Source organism: Lepidothrix coronata, unplaced genomic scaffold (assembly GCF_001604755.1).
Source record: "Lepidothrix coronata isolate B3197 unplaced genomic scaffold, Lepidothrix_coronata-1.0 Scaffold5, whole genome shotgun sequence".
Classification (NCBI taxonomy): Eukaryota; Metazoa; Chordata; class Aves; order Passeriformes; family Pipridae; genus Lepidothrix; species Lepidothrix coronata.
The window spans coordinates 8,340,411-8,362,210 of NW_016690185.1; the positions used below are offsets into that span (position 1 = coordinate 8,340,411).

The window sequence follows — 21,800 nt, forward strand, 5'->3', positions numbered from 1 at the left end:
GATAAAGTAGATTAGTTCCAATAGTAATGGAAATATTTTCATGACAAAATATTTCAACCTTTGGCATGCCTGCCACATATAATCTAGTCAAAATAGGTATTTTTACAGCACTCAATACTGTAGTTTCCAAGTGCTTTACAAATATTTTACATTAATGGTATTTTAAAACTGGGAAAATTAGGTCATATTTCTATAAAGAAATGTATAGATGTAAGCATAACCTCTTTCTTCCAGCATAACCTGCTGCTTTAGAAAGTTTTTTTATTTCTTTTTTTGTTTTTCTTCTTTTTACTCTATTGTTTTTATAGAGGAGATTTCATATCATTGAAATCACTTATTAGGGAATAAAGTTTTGATATATACTCTCTGTTAGACAGCTACCAAATTCAGTAAAACCAAAACTTCATTCTTTAATAGGATAACATTTAACATTTTGTTCAGACAGCTATCTCATGCTTAGCAAGTGTTTAAGTTCCATTGAGTCCAACAGACTTTGCTTGAAGTTAATAATTTATATTTACATGTATTGTCAAATGAGGATTAAATTAATCATGCTAGATTAAAGCATTGAATAACAAAGTGTAGATCTCTGCCCATGCAATAGATATCACCTGATGATGACACCAGAATGTCTTCATTTATTGCTGCTAACTGAAGTTAAGTTTTTTGATCCTGTCACAGAAATGTTTAAGAAGTCTTTGGTTTGTCCTCCTGAAATCTTCAAAAGTTTGGACCTAGATTTAGAATCCAGTGTGAAATTCCCGAGTGTGCTAGGTAAATGTTTTCAGCCCCAGCTTAATATTTTTCTTATATTTTACTTACCACATAGCAAATGTACTGTCAAATTTTGCATTGTGTGGAGCTTGCTAAAATGGAAACACAAATGGACATGAAGGAGGTAACGTATGGCATGCACACAGAGAGAATGTAAACATACAAATTCCACAACAACTCTAGTACAGGTCATTAAGAAATGAGAACTTTGCAGAGAAGTCATGATAAATTGTAGCATTGTGTCTCTAATTATTAGCTCTTGAAACCATTGAACTGTGAGTCAGGTTTAATTATTAAGATGTTTGAGTTGCAAAAGGGAAAATACTGAGTGGTAAGAAATTAACAAAACAAGTGAATGCTTGTGTGGCTGGTAAGAAAAAGTCATGGTTCTGTTATGAAGGTAGAAACAGTTGTCATAGATACAGAGAGAGATGGTTCTGGAGCTGGTTAAAATGCCCATGGAAAGTCAGTCAATATGTGACAATATTGCTAAAAGTGAAAGGAAAATGGATAAAAGTGTGGGGGAAAAAACCCAATATAGTGGAGTTCACAAGCTGCAGCTATCCAGCTTTGCTTTCAAGGGTAAATAGAGCAGTTATTGCATCTCTGATTCCCATTAATTTCTGAAGTAATGATTTTGCTTACAGCTGTATACTCCAGGAACAAAATATACAGCTCAGGACCTGAGCTGCCTCTAGAACAGGTGTTGCAGTTGAAATAATTGCAAACATTTCACTGCTCTTCAAAAATTCTTTTAGATCAATAATCTTTGGTGGCTTTAGAAAAGACTTGAAAAACTTCTGCCAGGAATTATGATAAGATGATGCTGAAGTTGTTGTTTGGTTGATTGTTTTTTATTTTGTTTTTAATTTATGGAGTCTGTTGGAAAATACGGCAACATTTTTTTCTAATTCATATGCTTGAAAATTAGTCAATAAAGGCATCAAATCTCAAACAGCTGGCCACAAAGCAACAGGAGTTTAAAGATAAAACTATTTATTTTTTTTAAATTTATTTTTTTAAGGATATTATCAGAAGAAAATAAGCAGATATCATTTATAGGATTTAAAAAAAAAAAAAAAGAAAAGAAGTAGTTACTAAGCCAGGGAAATATTGAAGACTACTTACTTGATCTTTCTTAGGACAGCAACACAAGGCAGGAAATCTCATACTACCAGGAAATCTCTAAATAAGCCAGAAGCAACTGACAAGTGTAAAACTACTCTTGGAGTACAAACAAAGCTACCAACAAGCTAAGAAATATTTCAACAGTAAGTCTGACAACAGAATCAAAAAATTAAAGGCAGGAGTTCGATTGTTGTATTGGGTCTAGCTGAGCTGGAGTTCATTTCCCCATTGCTGTGCTTTGCATTTGGAGCTAGAAGAGTGTTGATAACACACCAGTGATTTGGCTACTGCTGAGCACAGCATCAGCACTGTAACATTCCTTCCCCTAATCGAGGGCAAGATTCTGGGAGGGGACACAAGTAGGCCAGCTGACCCAAACTGACCAAAGGGATATTGCATACCATAGGACATCAGCTCAGATATAAAAGCTAAGGAAAGGAGCAGGAAAGGGGATATTCATTGTTTCCAGTGACTGCCTACTAAGAAACCATTAAGCACTGATGAAACCCTGCTTCAGGGAAAGTGGCCAGACATTGCTTGCTAATGGGAAGTAGAGGATAAACCTTGTTATTTTCCCCTTTGCTTGTGCATGTGCAAACTTTCGCTTTTTTTGCTGTAGTAAACTGGTTTATATCAACCTATGAGCAGTTTTCCATCTTATTCTCTCTCTCCCGTCCAGCTGGGAAGAGAAGTGATAGAGCAGCTTGGTAGGTACCTGGCATTCAGACGGGGTCAAACCACTACAGTTGTAAAGTCAACCTTGGAAAGAAAATGTGTTAGGCTGATACTTGGTTTTACTGCCTGCTCCAGTGATGTTCAGAATACTTGCTCTTTATATTTGCACAGTTTTCATCACATCATTCAAAATGAGTCTGATCTAAATCAAAAATGTCTTTCTAAATAACACTCAAATAGAAGCTGCTTTGTATCTATAATTCTTTTTTCTTTTTTTTTTTAAATTACATTAATTGAAAAGAAGGATAGCATCATAATGAAGCAGCATTTATATTGATGATTTAACAGCAGTCATCTAAATGTAGTTACATGTATTTTCCCCTTCCAGGTCTCAGACATTTCCATTAAGAACTAAAATGAACCCTTATTTGATGAGTGAATTTAAAGTCCTTCTGTGTTATTATTAGAAAGACAGAATTCTGTTTTCTCCTTTTATTCTTACAGGTCTGTATGCACATTTAGAATTTATTAACATTTTGAAGTTTGTTCTTCTGGCTCGAGAACGCTGATCACAGCTTAAAATGTCATCATAGTGGGGGCTCTTTGAGTAAAACAGCATTCCTTTTTATCTGGAGGCTTCTAAGTTTGTTGTGCAGCTCTCCCACTTGAGCATAATATGCAAAAAGCAAGAATAGAAACATGCTTTTTTTACACTGGAATAAAATCTCCAACGTGTTCTTTTGTGTTATTCATTATTTTTCTATTTGCAACACATTTTTTTTTTTGGTTTACCTTAGACTTTTAAGCACTGGTTTGAAATCCTCAAAATTAAAAAGGCATAAGACTGCCGTACATCCATAAATTCCCTTCCTTAGTATTTATCCTGTAATAGGAATGATCTTTTCCAGATACAGGGTGGTTAACCTTAAATAAGAGCATTTTAAGCACTTGGACAACTGATCTACAGACATCTCATCTTCTGTTCAAGAATCAGAAAATGTTATTTATATCACATAGTAGGTTCCTGTCAGGTGTCTGTTACTAAAAGAGTTAGAGCAGGTCTACTCCACATTGTCTGGGGAAGTTTTACCTCTCCCTGAGCAGTCTTCTTCTGGATTAACTACCATATTTAAGTACAATGGATATCATAACTATTTCCAAACAAAGACTGGTTTTCATAGAACTGTTCTTTGATAAACGTCTGTCTTGTGGAAGTGCCACAACCCTTGTGATATATCTTTCAAAATATAGCTATGTGGTTAATCGTCTTGGTGTCTTCCAGTTGTGAAACTAAATGAACTCAAGCCTTTTTTTCTGCTTTCTAATTCCTAAGAATTAATATAAAATTTGAATATTATCTGTAATTCTAAATCTTACAGCCTTCTATTAATTATATTTCTGTGTCCCAGATACACTATATTTTACCTACCCAGTTTAGGGTCCATTTCTTAATTGCTTTCTAACCTGTAGAAAGCAAAGGGAGGAAAGTAATCATATAAAATTTGCAGGACAGCACTTTGTCTCCTTCCGTTGAATTCCTGGGATTTCTTTATTGCTATGTTAAATCCACAAAGTTTCGAATAGGTTGGGTATCAAAAGGCATATGGAAAGGAGCTACAGACTTGCCACACTAAACAGATATTCTCACTCAATCTGTCATATCAGTGATTTATACATACTGGCTACATATCATTTTGAGGAAGAATTCTTAACACTGCAATTCATGCCAGAGTTAAGAATTCAGAGGACTAACATATTTCTTAAGATAAAGATTCAGGATTTTCCTGTAGTTAGGCAGATGTTCCCTTACCTTTGTTTCATCGATAAAAATGTTGCACTGGAGGCTTTTTAAGGCCTAATTTCTGCAGGTTTATATATTCAGTGACCTTTCAGTTTCCACGACAAAATAAGGTATTAAGATGGAAATCCCTGTGGAATCAAAACAATTGTACAGACCAGTACTTTCTCCAGTGAGAGTTAGAGGATTGCATCTGCGATCTTCACTTGAGACCTTTTCTAAGACTTACCATTTATTAGTTTTAATGTTCTGCAAGTACATCCCATGAGATAACTAGAAAAAGATCCACTTCATTGCTTCCCAATACACGTTCAACAGGCAAAAGTTTCAACACACTTGAAATAACAACTCTGAGTTAAATAGGGAATGCAACGCCACACATCAGCCTCTTATGATGCTTCACCTGCTTTCTGCAGCATTTTGTTCAAAAATGAGTACCATGGGAATGTCATCAAGACAGTAGGTTCTCACTTAAACTGGGAGTAGACAACGTTGCCGCAGAATTAATTCAGCCAAAGACATTGCAAGTGTTGGAGTTGGGCAGAGTACCAGGTACACTATCCTTTTCTCCCCATCCATTAACCTCCAGGTGAATGTTGTCTCAGGTTGGGTGGGACAAGCTAGTGTTTAGTAATGGGAAAGGACAGAGATTTCTAAGGATTTCCCTCTTTCTAGGTCTAAATCTGCTCCAAAACCTAATTAACACAATGAGCATTTATGTAAGTTTCGCGATAAATCCATATTTGTACTGCTCAGCCAAGATTTACTGATTCTTTTGGACTAATTCTGTCTGGTAGGGGAGAGTTTTCTAATTTTATAGCTAGATGTATGTGACAAGTCTATGTGTGTTCTAGATTTCCATCTTTTCATTATAATGCCAAACTGCTTGCATTGCTTTTCTATGGAAGCGTGGTCCTGTAGCTGAGATTGCAAACATAAGCTAATTGTTCTTTTATCTTTCTTGCCATTTCATTAGTGTTCTGGGACAGAATCCAACTGCTATGGAAGTTTTCTTAATTCTCCAGCTCCAATTTCTTACTGATCACTACTGACTTGCTAATGGCACTCTGACATTTTTTTCTCTTTTTGTTTTTTTCTTTTTTCCCCTTGGAGTTTTGCAGTTTTATATTTATCTTCCTGGCTTTTGTTCCCAAGTTCTTATATGAGTCACAGATCCTGTCTACATTTTAGAATTCTCTTTTTCTTCTGGCAGTGAAATTACATTTTTTATGCCTTAAAGATGTGACCATACTCTGTGTGGCTTATGTATTTGAACATTATCTTATTTACTTAACCTTTCGCTTGCTCCTTTCTGTTTTGAGACTTTATATCTCTTTGCAGTATTAATACTCCTATCTTTCTTATCCACTTCGCTTTGGAAATTCTCCTGTTTGTTCTCTGTATTACTAATGCTATGGGATACATGTAATGTAGAAATGAGAGCAAAGGAATATCTAACATGAGGAGAGATGAGGAGAGATGAGCAGAAAAAGAGCAGAAAGATTTGGGTAACCTATTGAAATTTTTTGTAGACAAAAGGACAGCAGAGTTTTTCTATAGGACTCTATTTCTTTTGAAGTATCATTAAAGAATGGGGACATGTCTGCTGAATATTACTGAAGTCCCAGCAGTGCATTTACTCAGCATCTGAAGTTCTAAAGCAGGATGGGGAGAAAGAAATTACTGGGTCTATTCAATGATTTACCTAGTCATTGTAAGGTTTGGCAATAACTGTTTATACATAAAGTTGCCTAGCATTTTCTGTTACAGGACCACTTTTATGAGTGGGCTACAGTTAAACCTTTCTAAGTAAAGTTTTGCTTAAGTCTATTTAATATTTTACAGTTAAAGCAATTCAGTACAATTAAAGCCTTTGTGATCATCTAGATCAATGGAATTAAAAACTAACAAAAAAATCAAGAGGGTATTTTTGTCTGTTTTTGACAGCCATTATACTAATGCATTCTAATAATTCTTTTTTGCAAAGTCAGTGTGACATTTGACATAGAAAGAAAGAGGGAAGAGATGCCACAGGGCATCATTTCAGGCTGTCATTTGTCCCCATTGCAAAGTCATCTACTTTTGTTTGAATGGGCAATGATTTCAAATTAGGGGATGGCAACAAACTCTAGGCAAGAGAGCCAGCATGCAGCCATCCGCCCCACAGCTGAGCCACAGTGCTGAAGGAGCAGGATCTGCTCCTGCTGAACAGAGGGATGAACCCCGAGGGTTGCGCGGGCCCTTACTCTGCTTGTCTGTCCTGTTTTAGGCAACTGGCACCTGTGTGGGATGGAGAACAAAAGACACTATTCTCCTCCATGGTGTGGAGGAGAGGAAGGAAGCCACCATTCTTTGTGGGGAAAGAGAGGAAGGAAGAGCACAGAAGCCTCTAGCCCATATCGTTATGGGTGGTGGGCTGTTACCTTCTGTCATTTTGTTGTCTTGATTGGCACAGCTCTGTTTTGAGAGGCTGAGAGGCTCTCATGGCTCATGTGTAGATCAACACCTCTGTGTATCAGCGTTTTTGAATTTCTTTTTGTTTTCAATGTTTCCTTTAAACAATATAAATATGTATTAATAGAAGACTTATCTAGAAGCTAAAAGAGCATTATTCTTCTGCTATTATAAGCTCATGTGGAGGACACTGCTCATCACACCTTATTAACTGTGGCTACCTGACTATGTAGTTCCTACTATTCACAGAATAAGTTGTGAAAATGCCTACACACACTTTTACATGCACTGGAACAAGAGTCTATTAAAGCTGCAAATGGAGCATCTGAGACTAAAAAAGTTCCAGAATTGAGGCTGCCTCTGTGACCTTTATTTAGCCAACTGTGTTTTTGAATTATGCTACAGTCTTTAATTGCGTGATCAAAATGAGCATCTCCTTATTAGTGCACAACATGATTTTCTCATACTGGTAGTGAATAATGTGGTTACCTTCAGCACCTCAGACTCATTTGCTGCAGAAAATTTTCATCTTTAACATGAGACTAATAACTATTACTTTGCCCAGCCAGGGGTTTAGAAAGGTAATCCATGCTTAAGATGTACTCAGAAGCTGCAGTAAGTCAGCTAGCCTAAGAAAATCCAGCAAACAACTCAATTTGGATGATATTCAGTAAATAAAGCACAAGTCTGGACTGGGTGATGAAGGTAAAAAGAAATATTGAACAGCAGAAACCTCTGCTGTGATGCATGAAAAAAATTGGATGTTGGTATAACTTAACATGGATAACTTTTCATTCACACTTTTTTAAATTTTCCAGTAATTTATTTAAATTGCCTTTGGATGCTTGGAAACATGTTCTTTTTATTTGATTTTTATTTCTTTTGTCTTTGCATGGAATACCTTATTGTGCTTGGATAGGAATGTATTTTTGAAGCATCCAAGCAATCAGGCCAGCAGCACATTCTAATTTAATTCAAGCATGAAATATAAGCATGATTTTAGCTTGCATAGATACAAAATTTTTCAATGGTCACAAAGTTATCCTGTTGGTTTTAAGGCAGCAGTGATTTAAAAATGACAGTATTTTCCTAGTGGGTGTTTCAGTACTTATTTCCACATACCAGGCGGAGTATGCGCTTGATCTGGCACTCTAAAAAGGAAATTGGAGAGCAGGAGAAACCTGTTCAATTTTCATTATACCTTTCAGAATTTGGAATAATTCAGTATGGTCTCTTAAAAAACCCAGTGATTTTCCAAGCAAATTTATCAGTCTGTCATGCTGTTGTCTCCTGTCATAAAGCTGTCATCACAGTCTCTCTGATATGGCAGTGGTGGGGGCACTGGCGAAGCTTCTTGGCTCAGTGGTGCTCAGATTTTGCATGGCAAGTTAGGTTGTTCCAATGAAAGTCACATGGCTCTCCTGCCACAATGTGGAAGCTACTGTGCCTTTCAGTATTAATGTCATAACATGCCATCTTGACATCTGGATATATTCCCACCTCATTTCAAGTATCAGCTGTTTATTCCCTCACTGTTGACCTTTCTTACCTCCTTATAGTTTGTTGAGCTATCATCCTTTCAACAACCTGCTATTTTTATTTTTTATGAAAAGTGCCAGGAAAGGGTCTGTGTAACACTGAGTGTTTATCAAAATAATGTGTATGCTTTTCCATCTGAGCTGTGCATAGGGTCATAGTGCCAAGAAAGGTCTGTAAGAATCAAGAAATCAGAGGAAAAGCTGGGTTGGGAGAAAACCCTGAAAATCATATCACCAAATGTCCCTCTCAAAGGAAAGCGAAGTTGTGTAATCTGAGGTTTCAAGACAGCTTTTGGACCCATCGTTGATTTTCTTGACTTTATTCGCTCTATCTCCTATTGTTCTTACATCAGAAATTATGCTGTAATTGATTGTATTAATGATACATGACAAGTTTGTATGCATCTTGTGCACTGAAAGTCAGTTTAATTCCCTCATCCTGTATTTCTCAAAAATGTTTTTTAAAGATGTTTAATTTAAGCTTAAATAATCTCTTTAGATTTCAATTTGCTGAGTTAGAATTGCTCTAAAAAGAATATGAAGTCTAGCCTTAGCTTGAAATAATATGAACAGTGAACAATGATACTAAAAGAAAACCACCAAATGTTTAAATTTCTGTCGGAATGGTGTGCCGTCTCTTTAGGACAAACTAGGGTTATCTAGATTATCTCAGCTTTATGTTGTCATATAATAAATAATTTGCTTTTCTCTCAATGTGATCCAATTCCTGCATTTGTAAAGCATTCCTTGTTTCAAAATGTGTAAACTGGGGTGGGGTTGGGTTTTTTGCCTTTTTTTTTCTTTGAATTAGCGGTGTATAGTGCTCAATAGTTAAACTGTGCTCAACCTGCCATACTTTCATTTTATCTCATGATGGTTTTGTTTATGAGAGTCTTATCTTTAGATACTGCCTTCTTTCCATTTAGTACCATATCTTTCTTTGTAAAAGACATGTTAAAATAGTTATGGCAAGAAGCTTCTTCAGTGAGTGAAAAAACTAAAAATGCACAAAGATATAGTCTATTAGTATCTCAGCTCTAGCATTTCTTCCTACAAAAGAAATGGCACTTTTGTGGTTATACAGGCTACCCATGTAAAACCTTTTTTTGGCACCTCTGCATACTGAAACTGTCCAACTAGCTGATAAGCAGGCACCATGCCACTGAAGCAGATGGGTATAGCTGTAGAGAGCCAAAAGACAATGTACGTGCATCAAGTGTGGATGTTGGTGGCAGGCTTCCCAGTCAGTGATGTCTTAACGATTAAATGTCCCGAGTTTTTTGCATCTGTAGTTACAGAGATGCCAGTCTTAAGTCCTGGGTGGTGTTTGAAAATTTCTCCTGGTTTGTTTAAAAATTATAAGGAATTTTTTGAGAATGCCTGACCTAGAAGATACTTGGGATGAGAAGGTTAATAGTAAAGGAAATAGTAACAATAACCTTTCCCAGTCCAAAACAGGCACATGTTCACACCCAAAACTGAGATGCAAACAGGAGTTCCAGAGAAAGGACAATGAAAGCATTTCTTAGGGTATTTGAGATATGCAGAGGAGAGAAGCAACAGGTACTTTCAGAGAAAGAAAATAAAATACATTCATTACCATAATTTTGCCAAAAAAGAAGGATTTGAAGGTTACGTCATGAAAGAAAAAACCTCAAAGGCGTGAATAAGGAACATTAAGCTATTTTTTGATTGTATCACATTTAGGGAAATAGAATTTGGCCAATCTATATATGTTAAGAGGCTTGGGCCACAACATTGTCTGATTACATCTCTGGTTTCTTTTCAGAACTGGAAAAATGTAAGGCATGGAATATTTTTAGCTAATGTTTTTTGATGCCTTTTGAAATCAAAGGAAAAGTTAGTTTCCCTAAGATACTCTAAAAGAAGGGTTTTTCTTTGTTTCCTGAACAATACGAAGTAAAACTTGCACACAAATTCAGGTATAAACCTTCCTGAAGAAGGCTGTAATTCATCCAATGAGTAAAATGTAATGTGTTATGGTGATTTGAGAAAAATCAGATATTGATTGAATGATACAGGAAGAAAATATTTTTAAAATATTACTTTCTTTAAATATATGCACTCTGGTTTCAGCATGAAATGAATGTCTTTTAGGCAAATACAGTCTTAAATCTCCCTGAAGACATTAGAAAATTAAGTCCATTTTGCATTTTATACTCTTTTAGAAAGTCATGTTTAAGTATCTACATTTATTTTTTTGTTATAGCTTCAGATTTCTATTTTATCTAATTCAATACTTTCAGGATTGAAAAAGACTGAAAAAAACCCATGTTGTAGTAAAACATACTGATCTTGTCAAATCAGGCAGTCTGGCCTATCAGATTTACTAGAAGGAAATAAGGGGAGTGGAAGGGCATTCTTTGTCTTCCTCTCTCCCCTCCCTGTGGCTCATTGGCCTCACTCAGTGAGTCAGTCCTGTGCATGTGGGCACAATGATAATCTCACAGGTATGCACCCCCTACACAAGGAAGTTGCATCTAACCCTGTACTCACCACACAGTTCCATGAGGCTAGATTTTATGCCTCTAGAATTTGGCTCCATCCACTCCAGCTACCTTAGCCTCCTAAACAAAATTCAGTCTGTCTCCATAGTATGGTTGCTCTAAATGGCTGTGTTAGATGAGGTTCCTTTAAAGGAGAACACTCTTAAGATCCAATTTCTGTTTGCTTCTTATTTCCAAAGAATGGGAAGTGACCTTTGCAGTTACCTGGTACTTTCAAAACAGCTACTGACCTCCCAAAACAGAGCTTCCAGCCAGTGGCTGAAGGTCTGTGTGCTCTGTTCTGCAACTATGAAAGACAAACACTGCTAATATCTTAGTCACCTCCCAATTTTTTCCTAAACTTTTGGAGTGATCTTAGGGACTTCTTAAAATTTGAGCTTTAAAAAACAGTTCAGAGAGAGGCAAGAAAGCATTTTTCTCATTACAAATACATGTTTAGTTAAAATTAAATCACTTTTGGAATATGATCACCAGGGACCACACTCAAAGCCCTGTGAACTCAACAGCCAGGCTCCTCATGACTTTGACTGCTAAAGCATTAAGTCAAAGAAAATGGAGGGAAGAAAACAATACCTGGAAAGCTGAATACAAACCTCTCAATTTATCAAAAAGATCTGATTATAAATGGCTTAGTTTTAGCAAGAATTTTGGTATATGCACTGGGGGAGATATATTCCCTTTATAAATAGTTGTAGTTGGCACTCAAATACTGAGGCATCAATAAAAGAATCTAGATAAATGTCAGTAGACTTCTGTTCCTAGCAACAGTAGCTATTGATTTTATTTTTTGCATTCTGTTAAAAATGAACACTGAAAGAATTCTGATTGTCCTTATTTATATTTTTAATAGGGAATTTAAATGGGAACAGCTGCTAAAAACTCCATTAAAATAAACTGTTCAATGACTGAATTATAATAAAAGATTTTTCTTTTTGTATGTTTCTAAAAAAGGCAGAGACACCAAGGAAACAGTCAATACATGTCTAGCTCCACCAGTTGCTGATATCTGAAGCAGATTACAGCTTCCCACAGCTTTTCCAGTGAGAACCTCTTCTCATTAGATTACAGCAAGGATATATGTCTTATGTTTATTTTAGCTGACAAAAAACACCTTGCCTTCCTGGCTCCACATTGTCCAGTTCAAGCGGGAGGGAGTGCCAGTGTTCCCACTGAGGTCTGATCACTTGGCAGAAGGCGTAGGTTCCTCCTAGGGCTGCCTGAGGTTGAAAAGAACCTAGAGAAGTGGTCCCCAGCTGGTGAGCCTGGTTTACCCTGGGTAAAATGCAAGCATATGGCAGAGTCAACACAGCATGGAGCCCACATGGAGAAGCCCTGCTGCACTGGGGAGGGGTCGGACAGTCAGTGTGGCTTGTTGAACTGGTACCATCAGCAGACCCTCTTGGTAGAGTGGTCCCTGGACTGGGCAATGGCAGGGAACAAGCAACACCATTTCTTGGTAAGGGGCTATTCACATATTCTGCAGAAAAGCAATTACATGATCTTCTCGAGCATGTTTTCAAATATTTCTTAACAATTGAGGCAGACTATCTACAAAACCGTTCTTCCACCTATCACTTTTGTCTTAAATATGTGGGATTTTTTTTTTTTGTTTTGCAATGTGATCATTCCATAGTAATATTCACTCTCAGTGACTCCTTGGAGAAAGCAGCTTATAGTATTGAGTGATCTTTGTCATGTTTCTTTTTCATTGCTAATTAATTGGTAAAATGTTCTCAGTGAAATTTTACATCAATAATTCCTACAGTTTTCCGCTAAGATTTGTTAGAAAAAAATATCCATAGAAGACAGCTTGAATTCCTGTGAATGTAATTTCTACACTGATCACTATGTATTAACTCTGAGAAAAACCAGGGCTTGAAATGCTTAGTATCTTAAGAGTGTTCTAGAAGGCAGGATTTGAAAAAGTTCTTTCAAAATATTTCTAGCTCTTGAATTGAAGAACCAAATGACCTCCAAAATCACACAATTTTGATTTCTATCTTTTTGGTTTTTTTCCTATGCCAGCTTTAATATGAATTTAACAGCTGATTAGAACTGGTAAAAATAATGTAATTTCCAAACCATTAGTTCAAGTTTTTAGATCTTGAATAGCATTGATTTCTAGTGCTAGTACCTCTTGAGGTAGATCCTGGTAGCTTAATGTTGGAATTGAAGCAGAAAGGTTAGAGAAGGATCAAAACAGCACTATTTTAAGGTTCACTATTGCCTGACCAGCACAAGTTATGTCTTGAAATATAGAGCTATTACAAGAATTCTAATATAAAGAAAGACTTTTGAGCTCTACGTATGCGAGAATTATCTGCATATCATTTTCCTGTTACTTCCATTTAATTAGCGATTTCTATTTTGAGAGACTTTATAGTCTCTTCCCCAAACAAAAGAAAGAATACTAAAAAAGTATGAAAGTAACATAAGAGGAAAAATATCAGTCCATCTGTTGATATATGCATGTATATGCATGTGTCTACAACTGTTTCCATATGTACAGTGTTGCAGCACATTGAGTATTCAGATATTTGAAGTTGCTTCCTGCTGATAAATGTTTCACAACAAAGATGTGATCAAAAGAAATACAGGAATTGAATGACGACTGTAGCCAAACCAATTAAATCTCTACGGCTATGTCAAAAAGATAAAATAAATATATCCTGTTAAAATTTCTGCCTTTCCTTACTTTGTTTAGTACATAAAATACACTTTTTTTACAAAGGCCAAGAACTGTAACATATGGATGCAGAAGAAACCTAAAAAAAATAAAATTTTAAAAAACCCAAAACAAACAAAAAAAACCCCCAAAACCAAACAAACCAAACAAACAAACAAAAAAAACCCCCAAAAAAACAGAAACCAAAAAAAATCAAACTAAAAAAGCCCTAACCAAAACAAGCCATGAAGAAAAGAATTTCAGATAAAATAAGCCAAGAAGAAAAGAATTTGAGATAACAAGAAGAAAATTTCTCTACTCCCCATTTGTAAGAAGAATGGCAGAAATATTGTCTGTTTAAAGAAAACTTTTTTTTAAAGTAAATCATCGGTTACAGGATATTTTTGTTTGGGGATCTAGAATGTTTGTAGCTCCCTAGTGTAACATAATAGATTGACTGAATAATGCCACAATGTAAGTTACGTATTTCTGTGTGCTTAATTTTATATTTTGGTCATTCACCCTTATAGCTTCATATGGAAAGAAATTATTATTTGTAGGAATAGAGTGACTGCACTGAGAAAATTTAGTGTATCTTTCTTATGAAAGCTGTATGAATGGATGGATATGTCTCCTGAGTTGTTCGTGGGAGGTTTGTCATTTAGTGTTTAGGGTAATATTTTCACTGGTACAGTTGGACACTGATACAGAATCTGAAAAACAAATGAAAGTGGTGCAATACCAAAAAGCACTTCTCTCAGTCTTTTCCACTGAAACCTAAAGAGCTGTGAATCCAAGAAACAGGAAATGCAAAAATTAATGATTCAACCTTAAGCATTAATGGACCATCAGTAAGTATAGGATACAAGAGACAATAGTTGTCTCTTCAGCAGTCCATTGGTGATATTTTACCCTTGTGATGTTGACGTTGCTTAGTTCTTTTTTTTCTTTTTCTTTTTTTTTTTTTTTAATGTGGAGAAAAAGGAGTGCATATCCTCACAGTGCAGTGTTACTATCTTATTTTTTATGTCACCAGTAAAATATTTTTAATAGGCTCTCTAACACTGGGAATTTTGCCTTTGAGAAGTTTGGCTTTCCAAACAGTGAGGATAGAGTGATCTGTGTCAGACACTGAGAGATGAACTGAGCCCTGAAAGTGCCTTTCCTCTCAATTGACTGCAATGGGAATCTAGATGCTACTCAGAGGAGGACATCTGCATTGCAGACATCTAATTGTGGGCAGATGGATATTTCTCTGACAGTAATGTTCTCTGTAGAAATTCAGCTTCTTCTATGCAAAAGGAGCTGATGCCATGTCTTCAGAAGGAAATCTGTGCTTGTGCTTTCTGTAACCGACATAATTCTGGCACACAAGAAAATGGAAACAAAACAGAAGAAGCCAAAAGAAAGAAGAAGCCCAGTGAGTCCCACCCAAGCTATAACTCCATGGCTATGAGTACAATGATGGGTGATTGTACATAATAGCAGTATACTGGGCTCTGGGCTGTCACTTCATCCAGTTTCGACCTGAGCTGAATGTGCCTCAGCTTTCTTCTTGTCTTTTATGCTTATGAATCCTTCTCACACAAATTAAGGGGAAAATAGAGTTAATAAACTCCTATATAAAATCAGGACTTATGACAGCTCAAGGAGTTTGAAAGTTTATACATAGCCATTGGGTGTATGGAAGCCTCTGGAAAGAAATTTTAAGCAACATTTGCTCTGTATCTGAAAGCGGTGATTGCTCAAAAGTAAAAAACTATCACAACAGTAATCTTCTGTTTGGTAGCGACCTGTTCTGATGCACTTGACAGTTCAGCAGCTTTCAGTCAGTCTTGGCAGAGGACTAATTATTAAAGTGTAACAAGTAATTATTAGTGTAAAAAGTTACACTAATTATTAAAGTGTAACAAGGAAGTAAAATATCAGAGAGCATTTTTTTATCTGAGGGAACAAAGGGAAGGAGAAAAAATATATATAAATTTGTGACTAATGAAAGACTGAAGAGCCATGGATTCACAATGCCAATGGGTTAAAAAATTCCCTGGTAAAGACAAGCAGAAAACTAGAATGTCATTGCAATCTGAGACAGAAAACTCCAACAACTCAAAATGGACGCTACAAAATCAATTCATATTTGCTTAGAAACAGAAGCTCACAAAGATGGACGGTGCTCTGATACTATAGACATGATTAATTAAAAATAAATAAAAAGAAATAAAAGACTGCAAGAAATATCTAAGTCCTAATGATATGAAGAATCCAGACAAGCAAAACTAGTGCAGCCTCTATGCTGTGACAACCAAATGAAAAAAATCCAGATAATTATGTCATTCTGCAAAAACTTCCCAGTACACTGAGGAAAGTGAATGAACATTTATTGAAGTTGAACTGGTTGCACAAAACTCTCTGCTTCTAGGAATTTTATTTGTTGTTAAGACTACTGGTTTTGGCCCTGAGCTCTCTTCCATTGAGGCCTGTAGGTAACTGCTGGGCAGGGAAGACTTTCATCTGGATCATTAAAAGCAGAGCATGGTTGCTCTTTGTGTTAGGTTACTGAGAGCAGCAGTTCTGTTTAAAACATCAGGTCCTCACACATTCAGTAACTGTATCTCTACTGGGTGAGAATTTTGCTTCTGATTCCTCTTTGGAGCCCTTGTATCCCTTGGTCAAATGTGTTTGTAACTGACTCACATATCAGAAAAGAATTTGGGAGCAAGAGAAATGCCATGTAAAGTTCTGTGGAAAAAAAATGCTTGAATTTAAAATGATCAAAGCTTTCAGATTTGCTCACTATTTATACTTGAAAGGTATGTGACATATTTCTCCTTCAAGCAAAGAGTTACAAGAGTATTAGATGTGAGCTCCGGTGACCAGGTTTATACAACAGGCAGTAGTGGGCTACCTGAAACTTTGATTCTTGTGCCCTTGTAATCATTTTTCTATTCAGTTGAGGAATTAAATCTAGTGATTTAATTTCCTTGACCTTCAGTTTCCCTGTTAGTAAAATGTAGATAATGTTACCTAGCCAGCTTTGACAGAAGTGTTAAGAAGAATGTATGGATTCTTATTTCTGGAACCAGTATTTCAATATTTCAGTTTTCCATTTGCTTATGATGATTCATAGCAAATTTTCAAACATGTATCAATAGATCATAAGATAGCTAATTCTTTTCATTTTTTTTTGCAGAGGGTTATAAATTCATGTTTATTTCAAGAATTGTAAGCATATTATAACATGTAAGAGCTGTATCGATATAATTTATTTTAAAAGGAACTTTTAGTGATTGGCTAAAAATTTTCCAGATAGTAAGTATTCAAACATTCAGTCTTAACCTTCCAATTATACCTCTTTCCAGTGTGGAGCTCCATAAAAATAATAAACTGCATTGTCATTGTTGTGCTTCCTGTCAGTATCTCCTACTTGGTCAATGTGTATTTATCAAAATCCTTGTCTTGTTGATATGTGACTGCTGTTGCATTGTGGTGGCTTCTGTCAGATAATGCAGCTGTCTTGAACTCCCACATATAAGAAAAAATACAGCTATAGCCCTTTGAAGAACTCTTATAAAATGTTTCTAATTAGACACATATGAGAGAGTGCCAGAGGGATTTGTTCATTGTCACAGATCTTCAGAGCTGAATTTCTGCAACAATTTGCTGAAGCACATAGACAACAAGAGGCATTTATGACTGCATGTGAGATAAGAGATGTGCTAGATCTGAAGCATCAGAAATAAGAAGCAGTGGGAAACAGAAACATCCTTGTATTTCAAGACAATTAAACTTAGTGTTTATCCACGGCATTCAGGCAACAAATACTTAATATAACGTTCAAAAGGAAACAGTTTAAAGAATACTTTTACAAGAAATTTTTAACCTTATCTGTAGTCCAGTATGAACAGATGTTCCTTTAAAATAGTGTATCTAAATGGCAGATAAACTTGTCATTTTTTGGTGATAGACTAGACAGTGGAAAAGTTTTGCTTCTTCATGTAATAAGGTTCTCTGCTGGGACAAGCAGGTCCCATGTACCTTGGAGTGTTCTGTTGAATGTGCTGTGCATGATGAGCTTTTTAACCAAGTATCACTTACATGCAATGTGACAAGTTGTGCCATGAACAGCCAATCTAATGAAACCTAGTTTCCAGTGTCTCTCTCCCTAATTTTTTCCCTTCATGTTGACTGGTAGGTGATGATCTTGTAAGTCTTACTGTGTATAAGGATTTAATAGAGTGTCTATTCCCATTTGTAGTCTGCTTTTCCTGAAATTTGGTAAAAAAAATCCTCAGATCTTCTATGGTTTTGTCCAGTTTGCTTAAAATTTTTCTGAAGCACAAAAGATCTTTCAAGGGAACAGACATTGCACATAAATACTACTTTGTCAGTCTCCTTTTTTTGAGAAATCAGTCTAAATGCAGTATTTAGAATTTTCACTAAAAGAAATCCACATGTCAGAAGGACTACTTGTATTAACTCCATCAGAATATATAACATTGCAGTATTAAAATAATTGGCAAAAACCAGCAAGTTAAAATGCTGCAGAAAATGAAGCAAAAATGCCAAATTAATGTTACTGAATCTAAATTAATGTTTTCTTCTCTTGTATTTGTAAAGCTCCATGTTACATGTGAAGCCAGGTGTACTGTGAGCAAGCTACAGGAAAATGACATGCTCAATATACTTAATGTCTCAGAGTTGGGTTAAAAAATATTGAATGCATTTCACAGATTTCACTGAGTATTCTGTGCTGGAAGGGACCCACAAAGATCATGAAGTCCAGCTCTTAAGTGAATGGCCCATAAGAGGATCAAACCCACAATCTTGGTGTTCTTAGCACCATGCATCTGAACTAAGTTCCTATTTTCTAAAGTTTTATTAGGAGCCCGCACTCAAAGAGTAGACATGGATTATCAAGGCCATCCCTGGATAAATCCCTGCAAAATCTGATCCATGCCAGTTGTGTTATAAACAGACATTGGACCAGGTGACCTCCAGAGGGACCCTCCTGACCTAAATAAATCTATCATCTGTGACCAAAAAGAACTGACCTATAAAGTATATGTAATCTGTATGCTTTAAATTACCTGAAATTACTTCTTTATAAATCAATTCTAGCCTTTAAAGCTGTGTTAGCCTTCATTAAACCAAAATAATATTTATCATAATACTTTATAAATCTGTACATGGTCTATTTAATAGCCAGGCTAGCTGGAAATTATTTTGTTATCTATAAAAATAAGAAATTAGAACAGATCTAAATTTTAGTCATATTGGGTATAATCTCACTTTAGATCCTGAGAAAGGACAGAATTGTATTATTTTCACAGTATCTAGAAGATTAACGAGAAAATGGCATATTCAGTGATAGACAATGTGATACAAAACAGCACTTGCAAGAGAAATGCAAGAAGAATTCTACATCAGTTGTTACTGAATTTAGAGAATGAGGTTGTCATTCATGACAAACAATAGTTCATCGTGTATTTCTTTTGTGGGGGATGGATAGTATAAAGTCCAAAATATTGTCTGCTTATTCAGAATGTAAACATGGAGGTGTGCAGAAAATAGTGTTTCCTGATTTGGAAATGTAGTTTATCAAGGTTTAATCAGTATAGTTTGAAGAAAAAAATATAAGACATGAAGAATAAGTCTGTAAATACTTTAGAGAAATGAGGTGGTGTTATAAAAGGAGAAAATAGCTCTCATCTATAACAGAGAGGGAAGTGTCCTATCACTCGTATTTCATACAAACACAGTGCCATGTGGAATGAAATTAGCAAACGTGCAGAATTGAATTGTGAACAACTAGAGGATAGCTACAACAGCCATTAGAAAAACATTTGTAGATCCTAAAGTTTATTAGATGACAGACTAATTTGTCAAGGGAAGTTCTCAAGTACAAACATTAGATAAGAGTAGGAATAGCAGGTCAAAGTTTATTATATGAGATTCTCTAGCATTATAGCAGGGGAATGTAGATTCCAGTTCTAGCACATAAGGTCTTACAAATACAAAACAGAAGCAAAATAGTGGACAGAAGGATAGAAAACGTACTCCATTATTCATCAGATACATGAATAAGAAGTTTTGCAACTACCAATGAATATATATTGCTTAAGCATGCATCCTTCTCCTATATGCTCTAAAACAAAACAAACCAGCCAAAGCTCCCCCCACTCCCCAAGAAATTAACAGTTTAAAATGCAGCCTGCTCCTTGAGGGTGTTGAATAATTATGAACTATGCTTTGGAAAGTCACAAAATATATTGATAGAGGCAGCTGTCAGGACCGAATTCCTCCATATTCTGCAGAAATGCTGCAAAATAACCTATATATATAGATTTATTTTCTTCAGGTTATATATATGTTTGGTTTGTTGAGACTAAACCCGAAGTGTTGCAGAATCCAGTGCCTAATTCAATTAGACTGTTATTTAGTAAGTTATATTTGAATAACCATTTGAATAAACAGCTTTGCACTTCTAATGTATAATTAAGGTTACATGTCTCTCTATTGTAGTATTCCCCATTGGAACAAAAATAAGAGATACAGAGTAGTCTCAAATCAAATGTAAGATCTATCAGCTGTTTTCTGAGATAGATTTTATGGTCTGATTAAGTACTCACTAGGTCACTCTAAACTGTGTCTGGGAAAGGGAAGAATTTATTCATGATTCTATTTTACGTATAACATTTTTATCCATATGGACCATATTTATAGTCTGGTTTTGTCTTGGGCTGAACTAGTGGTCTAATGAACTAAGTTTAACTCAGTTGATAGTGGAATTGTTAATGCAGTGTTTTTCTCTTCCTCCCTACAGTATGCTGTCTGGCTGGTTCTTTGGGTTACGTGGAACGTGTTTGTTATCTGCTTCTATTTGGAGGCTGGGGACCTTTCAAAGGTAATTTACCATTGGATAATTCAAGCCATCAGCACTTTGTTAACATGCCCCAGTCAACAACAGATTGTGCTCTGTTTTACTCATCCTTTTTGTTTTATCAGGAGTGTAGTAGTATGATGGAAATTTGGAATATTCTGGAGCGTTAGAAATTTTTAAACTAGCAAGTAATGAGCATATGCATTCTGATGCCCACAAAAATAATAGTATATATGTTTTAAAAGAAAATTTCTTCTTTTTGCCCCTCTCAGTAGTCTTGCAGTGCAAATTTCACCCCTGTGAGAGACATTAATTAATGCTCTCATGAATACAAAACATTGCCATCTCAGGGGTAAACAAATATTTATTGTACCATTTAGCTTGCTGTTACTTAGCTGGATTTGATTCAGGGTTCTTACATCATGGCATAACAATTACAAAAGAAGGGGTCTTTCATTAAATTAAGTTGTAAATGGAGATGCCAGAACAGATTTCCTTTTGGCTGCAGCAATGATTTTTAAGTTTGTGCTTATGGTAGTAATGTTATGCTTGAACACTTATACACAGTAAAAATCCATAGGAAAAATATATTTTCCCAAGAATTACATATTTATAGGGTTTTATTGACACTGCAAGTGATAACACATAAAGTGGCAGTTGGTAATGGCTCAATCCAACATTTCAAACCAAAACTTCTACTTTCTAAGGTGTTCCCAGAAAGCTGGCAATTTGTGGCATAAAAGATTAGCAGTGGCAACAAATTATTTTTTTAGAGTAATACACTTCTAAATATTGTTGCCTGTGCTGAATTATGCTCACAGTGCTATGAACTGACCATCAAGGAGAATCTCATGTGTCAAACAGATCACATTCCATTCTTGACTTAGATTTTTAATAGGGAGTTTAGCCCAACTGTAAATTAAAGATGTAATTCTCTGATCCTTTGTGAGTTACTGATATCTTATGATACAGAAAGTTAAACACAATTATAGGAAGAATAAATGGGGCAAAGATACTTCCTTACCTGTATTTTGTTTCAAATCACCCCCAATGTACAAAAGCTACTGGAGACAAGAGTATTTCATCCCCATGTATTCTGTTTCTTCAAAAGATACTGACTTCAAAAAGGATCAGAATTTCATTTCCTGAGAGTGTAAAGTACTTTTCTGCAGGTAAAACATTACACTTTCTGGGTTTTATATCTTCAATCTCATTAAAAGTTTGGCAAAAAACATAGTAAATAAAAGAACTTGCCTATCTTTTTTTTTTTGGTTAAAATACCTTCTTTATTGCTAAGTGAACTAATGTACATAACAAACTCAGCACCTGTTGTACAATTATACTCAATCCAATCCACCCT

At 35.6% G+C, this 21,800-nt stretch overlaps 1 protein-coding gene across 2 annotated transcripts in view; it reads left to right on the plus strand.

Moving 5' to 3' along the window:
* The window catches only part of NKAIN2 (Na+/K+ transporting ATPase interacting 2), a 546,586-nt gene that overhangs the window by 277,126 nt on the left and 247,660 nt on the right, over positions 1–21,800 (plus strand). For both annotated transcript variants that reach the window (XR_001877144.1, XM_017829635.1), the window contains exon 3: positions 20,384–20,464. Coding sequence is in view for 1 of the 2 variants with exons in the window: in XM_017829635.1 (XP_017685124.1) it covers positions 20,384–20,464 (81 nt within the window). In the remaining variant the exon portion in view is untranslated. The remainder of the gene's footprint in view (positions 1–20,383; positions 20,465–21,800) is intronic.